This window comes from Leptosomus discolor, chromosome 1 (genome assembly GCF_034619465.1).
Source record: "Leptosomus discolor isolate bLepDis1 chromosome 1, bLepDis1.hap2, whole genome shotgun sequence".
Lineage (NCBI taxonomy): Eukaryota > Metazoa > Chordata > Aves > Leptosomiformes > Leptosomidae > Leptosomus > Leptosomus discolor.
In genome coordinates, this window is record NC_141391.1 from 82,215,815 (window position 1) to 82,234,666 (window position 18,852).

General features: G+C 41.2%; 1 protein-coding gene across 1 annotated transcript in view; it reads right to left on the minus strand.

Annotated features, from left to right (window-relative positions):
- Window positions 1–2,855: 2,855 nt before the first annotated feature.
- Window positions 2,856–18,852, minus strand: part of ARHGAP6 (Rho GTPase activating protein 6) — a 339,292-nt gene continuing 323,295 nt past the window's right edge. The window contains exons 9-13 of the mRNA XM_086460885.1: window positions 17,676–17,855; window positions 12,325–12,422; window positions 5,965–6,227; window positions 4,328–4,408; window positions 2,856–3,591 (exon numbers count right to left, since the gene is read on the minus strand). Coding sequence (XP_086317011.1) covers window positions 2,885–3,591; window positions 4,328–4,408; window positions 5,965–6,227; window positions 12,325–12,422; window positions 17,676–17,855 — 1,329 coding nt within the window. The 3' untranslated portion in view covers window positions 2,856–2,884. The remainder of the gene's footprint in view (window positions 3,592–4,327; window positions 4,409–5,964; window positions 6,228–12,324; window positions 12,423–17,675; window positions 17,856–18,852) is intronic.

Here is an 18,852-nt window from a genome sequence, read left to right on the forward strand (position 1 = left end):
TTTCAGTCCCGGGTATGAACCAGCACGGTGCGACAGGAACCGACGGGAGGGAACTGAACTGCAGGAGTTTGCCCTGAGGCCTTGGGACCTCCATAGCAGACCACCTCTGGCACGCTCTTCACTGAAGCAGAGGCCCGTGGCCCTTTTGCTATGACAGGAATCCTGCTCCCAAGGGAAACAGTCAGAGAAAAGGCTTTGATATTCCCACACTACAGACTTTCACCGTAGGAGGAATATTAGGGCTGTGCGAGAGCATGTGTCATAGGAAGAAAAACATTGCAGAGATCTAAAATGGAATAGCCCCCCCCCCCCTCCCCCCCCCGATCTATCAGCCAACATAAAACTAGAAACAACCTTTCATGGCTACATTTCTTGCGGAATATAAAAAAGACATAGAAAGAAATTATGTCACTGATTTCAGCCTGGAAAGAGGGACGACTAAAAATTACTACATCCTTAACCTGCTTGTGGTAATTGTGCTCTGTCCTGTTCAAAGGAAAATTACAGACAGCAGTGATGTAATCTTGTCTAGTGTTATTTTAAGTCATTGGAATTTTTTCTGTATCTCTTTTCTTCCAAGCAATTGTCTATTGAAATGTGTGTGGACAAGGTTGTCCTCCAGCAGGGGTCTTGGTTTTTATCCTCCATTTTCGCATAAACTCCAATATAGATGGCAATATACACAGATATACACACATACACAGAAGGAGGCACTGGCGAAAAGCAAGCTCTTTATGAGGCTGCGTAATCATTAGCCATCTTTCACTAGAAATGTTAAGAATGTGCAGGTGCGTCTGTATTTAGAAAGGGATTTACAATGAAGAGATGGACCCCTAGTGAATAGAGTATCTCCTGCAGCAGGATTTACACTATGCCTGGTTTTGAGGACTATTAGGGAGCTTTAATTCCCTGTAGGAAATCTGTATCAAGCCTGGGATAATACTGAATGAGATCAAATAGCGAAGGTTGCTTGCGAGAGCTTGGTTTTGTCCTTCCTTATATTCCGCTACCTTTTTAATGTGGGGTGGGTTTTTTTGGGTCATAAATTGACACAGAGCTGCTGCAACAAGCTACATGCAAGAACCTTTTCCTACCAAGTCTCATATCAAGACAGTATTTGGAAAAGCCTTGCAACCACTGAGAGAGCCGAGAGTTATGCTGGATGCAGTATTCCTAAGAAGAGCCGGCCAGCCTGACGGCGCTACAACAGTCAAAGGCCAAATCCTGCTCCTTTCTACTTGGTTGGTGCTTTTATCTTGTAACTTTACTTGGGAAACGGAGATACGATGGGCAGAGCCTTTAGGTGATGGATTTTAAGCCTAAAACTCGAGTAAAACCTTAGATCTTGTACATTTAAGCCATATTTGAAAGTGGTCCTTAAGCTCCTAAGCCTTTCAGATGTTTTTTGACAGGAGATACTCAAGGACGCAATAAAAACACATCAATTTTTATAGAAGCCTTACTTCAAAAAAAGGAGCAAAAAATATGCTCATTATTTTGCTTAGCTTTTTATTCCATCGTTATGGCACAAGATAGAACTTATAAACAATATCACCGAATAAGCCTTCAACTTCATTAAAATTAAGACTAATACGTTTTATAAAATCCTTTTGACATGATACACTTTCCCTTATCGAGCGATAAAAAGAATTTTCTCTAGAATACTGAAGTACATTGCCACCTGCTGGCCATAAACAATTCTGCAAGTTAAAAACACCAGAACGTGTATAAAACAGCAACATTTAACAATGCAACATACAGGTACTGAAGAAGTACGGTTGACCCAGGCTTTGGCACAATATTTATAGAAACGCAGCTGTGAACTGCCCCAAACATCACGTTCGTTTCTGAAACACTGTGTGACTCCCTTCCCTACGTCTGTCTGCATTTTCTTCTCTTTCTCTAACTTCCTTAACGCTGAAGCTTTGTTCTTCCAAAGGAAAAGCCATATTCCTTCTCACTTGTTACACACCTCAATTTATTGGGTTTGGTTTTTCTAAAATTTGGATTCCAGTTTATTGTTTTAGAACAATACATAAAACCATACACTTATAAATATATATATTATATCCTGTATACATAACATTGGTTTTCCTCTAGAATGGGAGGGCAGACCTTTGCACTACCTCCTCGGTTGGTTTAGGCACGGCCTTGCTCTGACTCGATCCTCTGAGCTGCTTCCTACCAGAATCTAAAAAAAATATTTTTACAATCTTGTATCAAATTTTAATTTTGTTTGCAAATATATTCATAAGAAAAAAATATTTGGTATTTTCCCCTCTAAGCTCACTACTACCCTTATAAAATATATGGCTTTTCATCTTCCACTCTATTTTAGTGTTTTTCAATAGGCAGTGAAAAGAAGGACAACCTCCCCCTTTAACAGGATTGTATTTTTTATATAAGCACAGAAACCAGCTTGTGCACTTTCTACAGAATTCCAATGCGTATCACGGTAATGTAAGTGCAGTGATTTTATAAAAAAGCAGTCACGATTGACATCTGCATATGAAAACATAATATATGATTATCATACAATACCCATTACAGAATATACAATCATCAAAACTGCAGATATATAAATACATTTTTAGCAACATCAAAGCAACAGTTTTATCTTATACACAGCGTACGCATACAGAGTTATTAGACTAAAATTTTCATCTCGTTTTTTCTCGAAAGCTTGCTGAAAAACAAAAACATACTGCACTTGTAAATGGACTGCTTGACAGTGCTGTTAAGAAATTAAAGTGAACAAAGTTTAAAAAACGTATACGCAATTCAGTCGGTATAAAACAAACAAGCCCTCCCCGTTTTCCACTGTCACCGCTGTTTTCCTATGAGACGGAGGCGTAGGTACGAGTGGCAGTTCCGCAGAGTCCGATCATACGAGGGTTTCTGGGAGGGCATCGGGGTTATCGGCTGATAACAGCTCCCAAATTTGCCACCTCTCCCTTTGCCAGTCATGCCAGTCCGCCTCTGAAACACTTTTACTGTTCTGACTGTGAGGTGCTGTGGAACAGCCGTGGCCTGCCGGGGCGCGCGGGGCCGGCCGCTCCTGCCTGGAGGAGGCCTGGTCAGGGGCTTTGGCTGGTGGTCCTCCAGCTGCTCTGGTCCCTGAACTTTTTTCTGGGCGTTGAAGTCTCCACAAAGAGTGCAACGTGGAAGAAACGCCCGATCGCTGTGACAACGCAGAGCTTGGCTTTGCTGGGCCTGGGTAGGGCGGGGGCGGCCGCTCTTTTCTGTAGGAGGGCTTGGCCGGGCTTTGCGAACAGCCCGCGTTCGAGTCACGCTCGCTGAGGTCCTCCACACTGCTTAGAGTCAAGTGCTGCTCCGACCTGGAGTGTGACAGGTCTGAACTCCTGCTGCCGACTTCGATTTGCGCGCTGCTGCACACCCGAGACGCCGCGGGGTGCAGCTGACACTCGGGAATGGCAGCGGTCGTCTGGCTCCTCCGCATGACCTGCCTGCCCGCGTCCAATTCGGAGGAGCTGCCCTGCCACCGAGGAGAACACACGGCGAGGTTCCCCTGGGAAAGAGAGCACTGCCCGGGCCGCAGCAAGCTGCTTTCGTAAATGTTCCCGTAAGAACCTGGGGGCCAGAGTGAGAAAGACAACATCAGCCTGCGTCATCACTGACGTGGCGTTTAACAAGGTATCGCTTCTCCCCTGGGGAAGGGGGACGGGGGGGCTTTCGTCGTCAGGCTACGCGACTGAAGGTGCATCAGCCTCGACACCGGCTGAACCCGGGGAGGCAGAGCAGCAGCCCTACATCTGTCTGAACCACGCCCCATATATTACCCGGCACCTCCAGTATTTTGTTCTGACACAAAGCCTTGCAGCACCCAACATCTTTCAAAAGCCTGAAAAGCAGGGGGGTGTTTTAGTGGGTTATTGTTTCTCTGTGAGGTGGGTGCAGATGGGAGAAGAACAAGGGCAGGATGGGTCAGGGACGTGCCAGGATGACGCTGGCCAGCAGCAGGGTCAGCACCCAAAGGTGCCCAACCTCATCGCCTGTGCTTGTGCCACTGCGGCAGCCGCTCTCAAATCCCCACTGGGTGTCCACCTTCCAATGACTTTGAGAAGAATATAAAACTATTTTTTGAGGTAATTTTAAAACAACTTTCTAAAATTATCTTGTGACAGTTCGAAATGTTGCTGCATTTCTATAATCACTGCGCTTCTCTGTGCTTTATTGAACACTAACTTTTAGAAGCCCAACTCTGGACAACGTGAATTCTCCTATCGGTTTCATTGCGATTTCTCAAACCCAAGGAACTGTTTACATCTTTGCAAGATTTGGGCTTAAAACCTGAGAAATAACTGACCTGTCATTGCTGGATCTTTGCAGCTGCTTTTCAGCGTTGAATGCCAGGTGCCCCAGATATCAAAATGATCTTCGGAAACATCTGAACAGCAGGAAGAAGATGATAAATTGATCCTCTTAAAGCCATTATTTAGAACCATACAAATGGAATGGTAAAACCTTACGTAAGGTATCAGAATTGTTAACATGCACCAGCATCTGACTTACCGTGCACCTAACACAAACGTCTCAAATGTAGTATGGTTCACAGCTACTTGCTGTTTCAGGCTCAGGCCCTGTAATGGATTCAGCAAGTTCTGTATGGGCAGGACGCCTGAGTTTGCTGAGAGAGTGGAATTTCCCTTAACTCCTCTGCCTTAACTGCAGTCAGTCAGAGAATTTGCACAAGAACAGGAGGATTTGGTCAACAGAAGGTAGTTCCTGTGCTTTTTATGGGAAAGAATGGCAAAGCTCCCTCGGGCAGCCCCAGCCCCAGGGGCGCTGCGAGGCCTGCTCCATCAACCTGCAGCATTGCTTGGGTCTTACAGGGACCTCGTGTCACAGAACAGCCATTTAATGGAAGGTGCCCATCGGTGCTGGATTATAACTGTTTCATGCCTTTCTTTGAGTCTATCTGCCAGTAAAGGAATTTTCTAATTTGCCATGGTCTAGTATCGTTGTGATGCACATTAAAGCCCAAAAGATGGTTAATATGATAAAACTTCATGTAATTTCTTCTTCATAAATTACTAGAAATCTGACCAAATTTTGAAGCTTATTCAGAGATTTAGATGCTGAATATGGAAGATAAATGCCCACTGGCATTTATAAAGCATACAATTAAGATAACAGCCTAAATCCCATTAATTCCAAAGAGAATTAAGTGCCTAACCAGTACCTCTGAAATGAAAGTGCTTTAAAAATACACCAAACAGTTATCTGCATCCCTAAGCATTGAAAGTTCAATTAAAGTTTGGCTCACTAAATATGCATTTCATGAAGGTAATTTTTTTTTTTTTAGAATATTTTTAAATGAAAAGCATCTTGAAGTGCTGCTGGGCAATCAGTTTAAACCACAGCTCTTTACAGGAGAAATCATTCGTGTGTGTGTCCTCCTTAGATAGCTATGGAAATTATGGATCCCTGCACTAGGATTGCTAGGTGTGCAGTCGGTAGCAGATGTAAAGCTGTGCAGCTCAGCTGTGTTCTCCAGTGAGAGGGTATTGGGGTCATTCTTTTCAACTGGAGAAAATTTGTAGCTTGATGTCTTAAATGCTCAGATTTTTCCAAAGTCCAGACCATAACCTTGCAGGTCCTATGGAGCAGGACTAGAAATCAGTCTTTGCCATGCTGTCACAGACAGGCTGAAAAGCAGGACATACGCAGTTCTATTTTCCTAAATAATAGCTCCAAATTTTGAGAAATGCCGTATCAACAGCATCCCTGACAGGACAGCTGGCTGAGCTAACAAGGAGGACGGAGCACAGACCCTTGGGGCCTATCACAAAAAAAGGATGTTGGTCAGTCATTTTTCGGTAAGGTTATTTACACTATTGCTCAAGATCCTGGTAGCTGATAATGCAAAACCGACACTTTTCAATGACTTCAGAAACCCCCATCAGTCACTGAGGAGGAGGAACACGAGCAGGATGTACCTACCTTTTCCAGCCTGTGATGCAGAAGAATTCTCCTTTGTCTTAGGCTGCAAATGTCCCACCAGCGTGTACTGTTCAGGTACCTTGTACAGCTTATCCGGGCTGCGGGCAACTTCTTCTTGCATTGCCATCAGCGACCGCTCAGACAGTACCGGGGAGTTGTTGTCGTAAGGGGAGACATCTCCGCTTGAAGCTTTGTTGGAGTCCGTGGAAGAATGTCTTCCTCCTGTGGAGTAGGAACCTTCTGACCGCAGCATCTCTGGGCTCCTGAGGAATTTTGATAAACAAACTACTGTTAATGAAAAATGCTCTATGTTCACAGCTACAGACGCGGTTTGGTATCACACAAATAACATCAAATACAGGAGTATGATCACAGCTGCTGAAATGAAAACACTTCAGAAGCAGTACAGAGGTGAATTTTCCATGAGTACAACTTTTGCCATGAAGTGGCCAGCAGAGGCCACTAAAAATCAAAAGATGTTGCTGTCAAGAAAGAAACAAACGCAACGATACAGTTCACCACAGGAAATTAAATAGTGAATCAATTCCTTATGTTACCTTGACAATTTAGTTTGTTGCAACAGTAAATCTGAGGGCAGGATAGGGAAGACGAGTTTGATGCTAAGCAGTATGCTAAAATAACTTCTTCCATTCTGAAGGACTACACAGTCAGAGAAATCAAAACTTTAGCTCGCCTCTCATGCTGTGAGAAGGATCCTCTTCTGGAGACACCAGAAGGTAAATATTCTACAGGGGACAAGCAGATGTATCTGCTGTACTTCTGATGGGGGCAAGAAACAACTGGCTGTGCTGATGACTTCTACAACTTCTTTCACCCTTTCACCTTTACAACACCAACAGCACGGCCTGCATGTAATTTTGACTGCGAAAGGCAAACAAAACACCCACTAAAGTACAGCCAAAGCTCCTCTCATTTTTGAAACTGTGAACATTGAGGGCAATTTCGTGAACTGTTACAGTTTACCATGCAGACAGGAGGCAGTCTGTGAGCCACTGAGCCCCCTAAAGAATATGCAGAAATACTCTAAACAAACGTAACTTTTTTCCTATTGGTCCTCCCTAATTTATATTTCTATTACTCAAGTTTTCATTTCTCTGCACCTTGATCTTTATTCCTTAGATGTTTATCTTTTGCTTCTTTTGAGTCAAACACTTCTCTCGGTGACCTCACGTTAACATCTGCTCTAACTGAATGTGATACAACAGAGGCTCATTCTTGTAAACGTGTACCGAAATGGTCAGCCCTTCTCAGAGCCAAATCCCAAGAGAGCTTGAACTGAGCGAGCAGCCAAAGCACATTACTTGCTTTGGAACAATAACCCTCTTTCCAGACAAATGAAATAAAACTGAAGAAAGAAAATAAAGAAAACACACAGTGGTAAGACAGGCTAGCCACAGCACACTACGTATGAATACAGAAATAATGACAAAACTTAACACCACTTTCGAGCTGTTGGTTTTTTTCCTGGCCAATTTACTTATTGCATGTCTCAAAACATAAAATAGATACACTCAGTGTCATGATTATTATGTTAGTCTATATTCCTTTTTTTTTTTTTTTTTTTCAGCATAACAGTAACCATAAAGTACTGAGAATGAATTAACTAAGTTTACTCCTCAGTAACTCCTAGTAAGAAATCCATCACTGAACTGAGCCTGAACCTTAACTGGGCCAACTCAAGAAACCAGAGCTGCCATTTGGCAAAGTACCGCTGTGACTAGGCTCCCCAGTGTGGCTGGTATGCTAACGTTGGGGAGTCACTAAAGAAAAGAAAAAAGTAAATCATGCCTCAATTATGTAACTTTCCATCTCAACTTCTCATCTGAAGATGAGCCCAATGTAAATTAATCTAAAAACAGCCACACACTGAAGAATTAGTCTTTTAAGCATGCACAATTCTATCACAAATATTTTTTCTCTTTTTTTTGTCCCTTACTCCTTCCTTTCTGCCCTAAGAACACTTGTGCCCTGAGCATGAGTTAAGATGAGATTTAAGCAATGTCTTTGGAATTTTAGAAGAACCAGGAAAACCAGAGAGAAAAGGTAAGAAAAGTTGGTATCCGTAGGTTTCCTATGGCCAAAAGGTCTTTCTCTCCAGCTTTTTAGACTGAACGTCATCCAAATCTCACCCCGCTAGCACGCACACATATTTAGCACGAATGGCGACACCAATAAGCCTTTTCACACGTAAATCTTTGCGGGATCAAAACCTAACGCTGTTGCACAGGGCAGAGAGAGAGGTTTACCACCACTTAGCCATGGCAAGGTAACACAAGGAATAGGGGAAAGGGAAATGGAAATGAAAGAATGTGGGAACATAAACTTGAGCTTTGTGAAACACTGATTTCATGTCTTACCTTGAATGATCTGTTATAGTCTACCTCTTCTCAAGACAGAGCTCCTGATAAAAATCTACTTGAATGGAAACTGTCAAGTCTTTGGAAAGATCCAAACGTTCAAGTTTCTAAACTAATTTACAGTTTCTGCTAGTAAGGCCATGCAGTTGTATACATGTATCTATCTAATATCACTTTCAAATTTGTTTGGAAAAAATAGTTTTAAAAAACAAAGAAAATGCCTGCGGACTCTGCCAATCTTACTACAAGAAACCATCAAAGTGGACCTGAACACTTTAAAGTTGGAAACCGATCTCATACATTTCCAGCTTTACCACGCTCTTCACAAACAAAACACAACTTGCAAAAGGGTTTGGCTCACATCATTCCAAAGAATGAATTCTCACATATTCCTTAAAACAAAACTTTTGCATCCGTTTGCTTTATGGCTTGAGTTCAGTAGCAAATGGGTGGTTACTAAAATTCAGAATTCATCTTCCCCTGGATAGCTGTGGCATTCTCTACCCACACAATGAGGAAAAACTAAATTGGGAGGCAAATGTAAATACTGTGCAAGACACACCCACTCGTGTACGTGCAGTCTATGAATAAGGGCAGATTGTGGTATCCACAAAGAATAATAGAAGATCATGTACGATCAAATGTGAGAAACGGGAGGGCAAGTAAAGTATCTTCTAGTGGTTATGAGCTATGTCAAGGAAAATATTTAAAAAGTGGTTACGTACAAACTGAAAGATTTAAAAGCTGGAGAAGGAACCTATGCCACCTGTGTTCAAACATTATTTCAGGTTCCAAACCAAAACTCAGCTGTGCTATGAAGCAGTCTTGGGCCTTGCTTTTTCACTGGCATCCTTCTGAACTGATGTTATCCACCAGAGTCTACTTGCATGGCTGAACTGGAAAAAGGTTAATAATAACAATTTCTTCTACTGGGGATATTCCTACTTTTCTACTGACATCAAGGTCATCAAAACAGGAAATGTCTTTCTGGTTTTGGCAGAAATTCTTTTCTGTTATACCTTAAAGCTTCTGAGTCGGAAAACCATTAATGTCTTACAAGAGGCAAATCACACGGAGTGTGATGGCCTGGCAGCATGCAGTAGTAATTCCCACACATATTTGAGCAACGCAGGTGCCACCAACAAAACAGATTATTACGGGATTATGATGTGGTTGCTACTGTAACAGGGTAGAGGACTGAATGACTCAGGGAGCCTCTGCAGCTTTGAAAACCACATTTATGCATGCTGTACGGCCTCTTGTGTGGCTTCAGCTTTGTGCCACGGTTACAGTGGATTAAAGCCCATCATTGCCACCCAAAAACATTCAGCAACTCTAACTTTGAAACTCATTTACTCTAAAAGGACTGATAACCATGATAAGCAATAAATAATCATAAGAAACAGATTTTATTTTTGTGTTAGTTTAAAGATGCTTCATCTTACAGCTGGAACCCCCAAATTCCATTCTCATCAAGTCGACATACAAAAAAGTTGGGAAGTCACCCACAAAAGCACACTTCATAATTGCTGCCACGGGTAATTAGTGCTTTAACATGAACGACTTCCATAAACTCCCTGACGTACCATTCACGATGCTCAGCCCTTAAGAGAACTGAAGGATGAGGAACATCTGATTTGTCCTCCTTCTGGGGAGGAAAAGAGATTATGTTTTCTCCGTTAGACCAGAGGCAAGAAAGCATTTGTAATGACATCAAAAGCAGAGATGTGAGGGCAATTGCAGAAGCAGGACCTTCAGAGCAATTAATAGCACATTAAAGTCTTGAAGTCGATTCCATACTCTACACTATACAGCCAACTAGCTTTTCTGATTAAGATGGTCTCAAGAATATGTAAAGTTTTCTGTTCCATGGATCCAAATTTGGATCTTGAGTAAAGGAAAACTGACCAGGAAATTTCCAAGAGTAGTAAGGATGGATTTTGGAAGCTCATTTTTATCGTATCAAGCCCAGCATCTCCTTGTTGTCTGCTGCCTCACATTTCTTACAGGAAAAATCACCAACAAATATGTAGCCTCAAAATTGAGATTATGTTCTGAAATGGATTAATCTCTTAAGAGCATCACACTAAGCAACATTCCCTTTAATTGCCTGGAATATCTTAACCAAGAAGTTGCAATCACAGTGAAAACGTATCTCAGTAACATTAAATCACTTACATGAAAGCAGAGTAGAAGAAAAATGACAGATAGTAAGTTTTTCCTATCTCAGTGATACTTCATCTGCCCGTTACTGGAAACACAACAAATTGGTACTAGTGTAACTATATGTTCCTATTTGGTTTCGTAACCTTTTCTTACAAAACCCCTTTTATCAGTTGTGACCAGCTTTGCACACAAGATTCATTTTTCTCCTGTAAGTGTGCACGCTGGCTGAAAAGTAAGGAAGCTCAAGGAAAGGTCAATTAACTTAAAGGGAACAGGATCTAACAATAATCTGTTACATCCACAATGACTTGCGACAAACTTATACTCAATTGATCTGTGTAGCCACGTGTGAGACATGATTTTATATCGTTACATTATATAGGTGGTGAAATCCAGCATGAAGGTTTTTATTAGCTTGAGTTAGAAACAATAAGATCATTTGAAACTGAGGGCTTAAAGAAAGAAGTCTCTACAGACTTTACTGTATGTCCTGTAATTCGTGAAGTCTCTCCTAATTGTGGGCTTGGCTCAGGACACATGTGGAACAAGTGTAAAAGACAGCTATCGGACCTCTAAATACACACATAGTTACTTGTCAGTCAGATATAAACTAACTGAAATTATTTCATGTCTGTGGTACACTAAGAAAACACACAGAGACAATTACCACAAATCAGATGATCTGTGATAATTTGCTACTGCATGTTATGTGTTCATGTGGTTAAGTCAACAAACTAATAAAATCCTTTACAACACATGATATATTCTGCACGTTATTTTTGTTATTTATTTTTATAATCAAAGCAAGCTATTTCCTCCATGTGTTAATTATATTATTTCTTTTATACCTCTTCCTTTATAACCAGGCATGCTATTACACCACCTCCAAGTATGCAATGTTCAGAGGGAGAGAAAAAAAATCATAGCTAACTGACCAAACAAACTCAATTTTAATTATATTCTGAATGCACTAGGCACTTTCCACACACACAGGAAGACAAAGTCCCACCTGTCCCAGAGAGTTTAGAGTCTAGGAAACCTCTCAAAAATTACTTAGAGCAAGCTTGTCAAATTTTGTGATTTTTGGGTCTGACATATTGGGGTTCACTAGAATAAAGGCAATGACTGTGTGTCCCACGAGAAAGCCAGGAATCCCGTTAATCCGGATGTACAAACTCACAGCGTTAAGGCACACGGGTGTAGGCATACGTACACCACACACAAAGTTGGACCATGTTATGTATCGTAACTGCAATAGTGACCAGTGTGATTTTTTTTCTCTTCAGATTTTTAACAAAGCATACAATCAAATAACATCCAAAGAGTCTCCATAAACCTGCTGTTGCGGCAGCTGACTTGTTTACAATGCCCTATGTGTACACAACAGGGAAAGAACAACAAACTGGTCAAAGGGCTAGCTGTGATTGTGTTAAGGCACTCTAGGGTGTGTTTCAAGGACAGTGTAATACATGCCTCCTGTTACTGAAGACAACAACAAACCCAAGACATGAACCAGCAGATCACTAGAATACATCCTGTCAGGTAACAGTGCACTGAATATTTTTACGTACATGTCGTTCTGCTCTCTGCAGCAGAACACAATCTTTCCTCTGAATCGGGAAACAAGATTTGTCTTTAGAAAACTCTGTACAAGAGTCCTAATTTCTTTGGCAGAGTCTGTGTAATGGGGAGGATATTTCTACTCCACTGTAGACAGTGCAGAAGAGCTGTGGAAAACTAGAACCTTTTGATCACTTCCAGTGGGAGATACAAATTCCCAGCAGAAACAGGGATGATGAAAAAACAGATTACTCACGATGACTGGGAAGCTTTCCTCCTCAACAAATAGTCCACAACATCTGGGTCAGTCTCTAACAGGCTAATAAGCACTTCATTCTGTAGGTCAGGAGAAACCTACGAAGACAAGAAAACATACTTAGTGGGTGATTAATATCCTTTCACATACATGAATTTTGGTGCCATGCTTAATCTAAGAGACCAAGTACATTTACGGAGAGTATATAAAATAAATATTCAGAAGCTTCCACTTAAAAGAGAAATTTCATGTGACAATAGGTCAAGTAGGACTAAAGATCACTTGGTACAATGTCAAATGCTGACTACCGTTGAGTAACCCATTGCATATTGTATCTGATAACAACAGGGGGATTACTCATGTATCGCAATCTCTAAAGCTCCAATTCAAGGTCCTCACCCTACACCCCCACGCAAAGATATGGGAACATTCACAAACTTCCATTCCAAGCGACTGTACTTCTCTTCTTTTAGAAATAATATGAAATGTAATTACACAGGAAGGAGAAAGTTTCTTCATATATTCTGTGGCATTTGACTTATTTATGTCCTTCTCATACGGAAATTTCCTGGTAACTGTTCTATCTATGAAGTTCATCAATCGCTTCATCCCAGTGACAGCTGCCAAAGGTCAACATTTTTCTAAATGAAGCCTTATAAACATGTAATGTTTAGGTATCTGTATGACCAAATCCTAGGATCTAGAAGCATTCAAATTCCTGCTTATGCTCAATCACAATGTGAGTAATTACAGAGTCTGTCTGTCCATAGATCAGGTTTACAAGTGGCTGCTGCTGGATATCCAGCCACTCCGCACTTCGGGCAGGAGCAACAGGCTCAGCCAGAATTTGTGTCATCCTCTTTGGAGTTTGGCCTTCTGATTTGCTCACTCTCTCTAGTGCACTTTATATGGAGATGAACCTTCAAAACACTTGATAGCTTCAGCTGCCACAGGATATATCAACATCTCCTGGGCACGTAGCAAGAATGGCACTCCAAAACCGTAAACTTTGTGCTTCCAACTGCATTTTACTTGAGTCCTACCCATCCTTAAGTGAGTTTGTCCACATCACAGTGGAACATTCAGCTCAACCTTCAAAGCACTGAAACAGATGAAACCATCTGAGAAACCTGAACTAACAACCCAGGTTCACTCATGACAGATGGAGCTGGAGGCAAGACAATCTCAGCAACGGGTCATCCACTGTGCAATATGCTTCTGGATGCAATTTGTCAGAGCCTGAATCTCTTGACCTTCAGGTCACACTGCACGGGCCATTTGTTCTCCCTGACATTTCCTGGGAAATAGGAATAGAATTACCAATAGATTCCTCAGGGGAATACTTCAGATTGGGAAGTATTTAGGGAGTCAAGTTACAGAAAAGGCATACTTCTTTAAAAAAGGAAATAATTTGAAAATAAATGAAGATATGCATCATTTAATTCAAATTGATCCAAAATCTCTACAAAAAACTTGTGTGACCACATATTCCTTTTGTAAAATTTGTATTCAGCTTCCAAAGTGGAAAAATATCTTACTGATGATCACTGATGTATCAGTCTCTTAATAAATGACCTTCTCTTTATAGGAATACATTTTTGGAAGCTTGGTGTGCTCTAACTTCTCTGTTTAGACAGCTTTTCTATTCAAAAGAATAAATTCCAAAGTCTGACAGTAAATCCACGTCTCTCTGACTGTAACTTACTGTTCAGCTTTGTATCAAGTTGATAAACTGGTAAGAGTCTACTGAGAGGACTTTGGCAGAAAAATAACAACACATTCTCCATTATTAAAAAAGATCAGTCTTTCATTCCCTAAAAATGAATCTGAAAAAGTTCCAACAGGAAGTTCAGTTCCAAATGAAAGCATCTGCAAAACCCAAACTGAACAGTTCTATTGAGTTATCAAACTTTTATCTGAGTGAGTGAGCGAGGGCATATTAATCCATGATCCTCTAACTGGATTTGTACTGATGGTCTCCTTGCTAGTCGTCTACTGGGTTTTGGGTTTCCTCCTGTGCAGCAATTTACTTCATTTTAGTTAACTAACTTGCAAGTTTAGAAATTATATGCATGGAATGATTAACTTAGACTTACAGACAACTACTATATTGGTATCTCAGGAAGATGTTACAGAGCCACAATAACTCTTATTGAATTAATTGTTTAACTGGCAGTTGTGGCCAAGTAGATGGCTGAGAACTTGAAATTCAGGGACAGAAGGGAAGCCAAGGCACTGCTGAAATAACAACTGCTGCAGCTGTTGAACACGTATTGGGGATGGATGGGCTCTGGGGTTGTCAGGACTCCAGCACAGTAACAGGTAGTCTGAGATTTTGGGGCTGAGTGCTACCTAAAAGTCACAGCTATTGAGACACAGAAGGGTGGAGGGACCCTTGAAGTGGCTCCTTTGTGCTGACCCTTGCTACTGATGTGGCACAGAGGCAGCGTGTGACTGCCTCCGTGGTGGGGAGGCCACAGTAGCCTCTAACAGTAAAAATCGGAAATTTCAGACATTATGAAGTGCTTCTTTGCAGTGCAGTAGATTTGGGTGCTAGGAGATGAAAACACATGACCAAGCTGCTCTTCTCCATCCTCCACGCCAAGTCAAAGCCAATGACAAAGCATGCTTGAGTTGTGCCTCCCCACATTCAGACACTGTCCAGAGGCTGGCAAGGAACAGTCCTTTGTACAGTCCTGTAAAATGTTTTAATGCATCCCTAAGACTCACTGAAGCGGCTAAGAATTGGATATGAAAGGTCTTAACCACCTTAAAATCAATGAAGCAAGGTCAGAATCCATCTTCTATATGAAATCCATGTTTGCCTACTACTGATGTCAGTGGTAATTGCTTAGTAAGAACAGTCCTCAGTATCTTGGGTTGTTCTGACAAACAGAACCTTCTTGACCCACCAATATGTCAGAACCGTTCTGTTATTGTGGTCTGGGTCCCACAACACATCCTGGTTTCCTAGGCATAAACGTTTCAGTTTCAATGCTGAAGCCAATCAGAGCTTTAGAACTTCTCCATATACAAAAGTAATAGGAAAAAAAACAAAACAAAAAACCAAACACAAAAACACCTTAGCAGCAATACAGTGTATGTTATAGCTGTAGCTGAATGCTTGAGACCAGATGTTTCTTTTCATAAGGAGCACAATGTCAAAGATAAACCGGCAGTTCTGGTTTGGCCCCACTCCTATGGGTTTGGAAAATGAATCGCTGCTGCCTGATTTCAAACGATCAGAGTTCTATTACAATTACACGAATAAGTCTTTTCCTGTCAATGCACCTATTACCAAATGATGCACTGGGCTAATTATCTTCAGAATATGAAGAATCTCTCTGTGCTGCTGCTGAAAACATGAAAAAGATGAAATTAAACACTGGCAGAAGTTGTATAAAACACTAATTATGAGCAAACTGACACAATTCTACAGATCAAGTATCATGTGTGAGTACAGACATTACTCCAGAAAACAGGCAGAACTTGCCATGTTGTCTGTTAAACTATGGCAAGGGGAAGAGTGAAAGCACCCAGAGATGCTCAGCTGTTAAGACATTTCTATAAATTTTACATCGATGTATTTCAGCTTTCATGACAGCATCTGAGATAGGCTGGTCTTTCTCTCACATACAGCCAGCCTCTGATTTTGAAATCTGATTCTAATCTCCCTCCACAATCTGAAAAGCTACTCTGGAAAACAAAAGAAAACTCTTTTTCCCCCAACACTCTGTTTAACCTTCAGATGAAAATGCAAGCACTGAAGAGATAAGGAATAAATCCATCACAACTAAAAGAGACCGTATGTAGGTTAGTCTACACCCTTTCCACACTGAAAGTCGGAACGTGTGCCTAAGCATTATGTACTGAGATGTGGCTCTGCCATAAAATGTTCTTAAAGAGAAACAACAATAAGAAAATTTCTAAGTATTGCAAGTACTCTTATTCAAGTATTATTTTAAACTTGATAGTGCCACCCACACGCTGGGCCAGCAGACCTCCGCACAAGAGTGCAGTTCTGTCACTTTCTTTTCCTGCCGTGGAAGGAAAAATAGCAGCTAAAGTCCCCCCAAACTGTGAAAAGGATTTTTTTTTTTAAAAAAAAAAAAAAAAGAAAAAGAAAGATTGCTGAGTGTCTCACTGGAACAAGAATAAAAATAAAACAAAGGATGTAATGAAAGGCAATAAGGTGTGAGGGAAAAGACAAGAAAACCATAAAGTTGTTAATCTGAGGCTAAGACTGATAGGCAGGGCTCGTGGCTGCTTTCTCCTGCTCTTCTCCCTGTTGAAACCTGGTAGACACCTTTCCCTTACAAGTACTATTGTGGCCACCAGTCCCATATGCCCACAGTCCAGGCTTGCCCATCTTCTTCCATCAAGGGTATCCAGCACCCAGCTTTGCTGCAGCACTGAAGGAGGCTTCCAGAGCGCTCTTCCCCTTGCTCTGGGAACCACCTCCTCAGTGTAACACACGTGCTGCTTAGTTTCAAGAAACAACAAGCAAAGCTATTTTCACCTTTTCAAGGCTACTGGTTTTATTAAGACATGCATGCCTACTAAAGTAGGGATAGTGCCCACTGCTAGGTCTGACTAGCCTCTGCTACCCCAGAGCAGGGCTCTCTCAGGCACAAGTCATACTGAGCTGACGTAAAATTTGTAGACAGAAAGAGGAAAAGGTAAAGCCACAGAATGAACTGCCCAGGTAACTGCTAGGCATGAGGAATGTGATTTAACTAAGCTGCATCTTAAGTAAACAACATGTCAAGTCCAAGGTCATCATCCCTTTTACAAAGAACTTCCTCGCTTCAGCAAGAGAACAGAAAGGAGCTCAGGAACTACACAGACTGACGCTTTACTCCTCTTATCCAACTGACAAATGAGAAAGCTTTGTCCTTCCTCCCCACCCGACCAACAAGAAAGTCTTTGGCAGGAGAGGTTGTTTCTTAAATCAACCAAGGATCTCTTATTCCCTGCAGAAAAATTGGCTCCCTGACTGCCAAAACTGAGGGGTGAAAGGTCATTTTCAGTCTTGACTTCAAAACCCATGAGCAATGCTGGTGCGTTTAGTGTACAACCGAACAGCCAAACCCATCATCTCCACAGACAGAAATCTTCTAAGGAAGATACCCTTATCTGCATAGAAACCATTCCAGGCAAGATATAAGTAGGTGTTTTTAATACTATTGCTTACTGCAAAGCATTCTCCTTGACAGAAGATTATTTTTTTCTACGAATAACAATGGGCCCTTGCACAGTTTATTTCATCCTAGTTTACTTTAATACCAACCAGGTATTTCCTCATGTAACTTAAAAACGCACAGGAGTAACGTGAAGAAACATCCACCTACCATAAAAAGGGCTTCATAGTTTTCAATCATCTTTTGTACGACAGCTATGATAGCAGTACTCTCTTCAGCTCGAGCTGAGCTCTGAACTGAGAATTCTTTGTCTGTAGATTTCTGTTTGTGCAACAAGTTAGGGCCAAAGATCGTAGCCAGGTTAAGTGATGTCATTTTGTTCCCGGTAACCTAGAAAAGAGAATATAAACTAGGTGGGGTCTCCAAGGGTCTAATGCATACAGATAGATATACACACATATCTACCCTCACCCCCCCTGCACCACTCCCTCGTGATTTGGCCAATGCTTCATTCATCAGAACCAAAACCGAGTGCTAGTCAAACAAAAAATGAAAAACTTTTAGAAATGTTGAAACACCTTGTTTGGACACCCCTGCAACAAGCACTAGATTTTCCAGGTATCAAATGGATTGGAGGAGTAGAAGGTGGAAGTACTGCCTGCCCTTAATTCCCTGGAAGCTTGGCAGTGCCATACTTCTTCTGAACTCAGGGAAACCTCCCTCCTACTTCACCACCTCAGCGTATTACTACGCTCTTCTCCCTGTGCATGAGAAATTTGGTCTTTTAGGACCAAATACTGAAAACTGTTAGCTTTCTCAAGTAGCACTTGTGATTTGAAACAGATAGAGTGAGGAAAACACACTTTTCCATCTTTAAACTCTTTTTTAAAAAAATCTTTATTAGTATTTTAGTATTTTCTTGTCTTTTTGCTTGCTTCCTAGAACACACCAAGTGTTTACTTGTTGGGTGAATTTGTTTTGTTTTGTTGTTTTTTTGCCTTTTTCCTACTTTTATAACTGTGTTCAAAGAAGCAATGGTAACCTGATTTTGGAGGAAGTAGAAGGCTGGGAATATGTACCAGACTAGACAGAAATTATCTGAAAAATATGTAAAAATAAGGTTATTAAATCAAAATTTTTATTGTCATATTTGTGATTAGACTACTTTATTGCCCTTCTATTCTTCTAAGAGAGCAAAAAGCAGGGGTCACGTGCTTCCTCTCTGTGTCTCCACTTGGTTGCTATTCTGGGATTGCAGAAGAAGATGCCAGCAGTTTGACTATATAAGACTGTAAGTAAATTTTAGCTGTTGACTCAGTATTTCTTGTAGGCTTTTTTAGAGAACAAAAAAGTATCAAGAGAGTTATTTTTCATTTGCTTCAGTTAC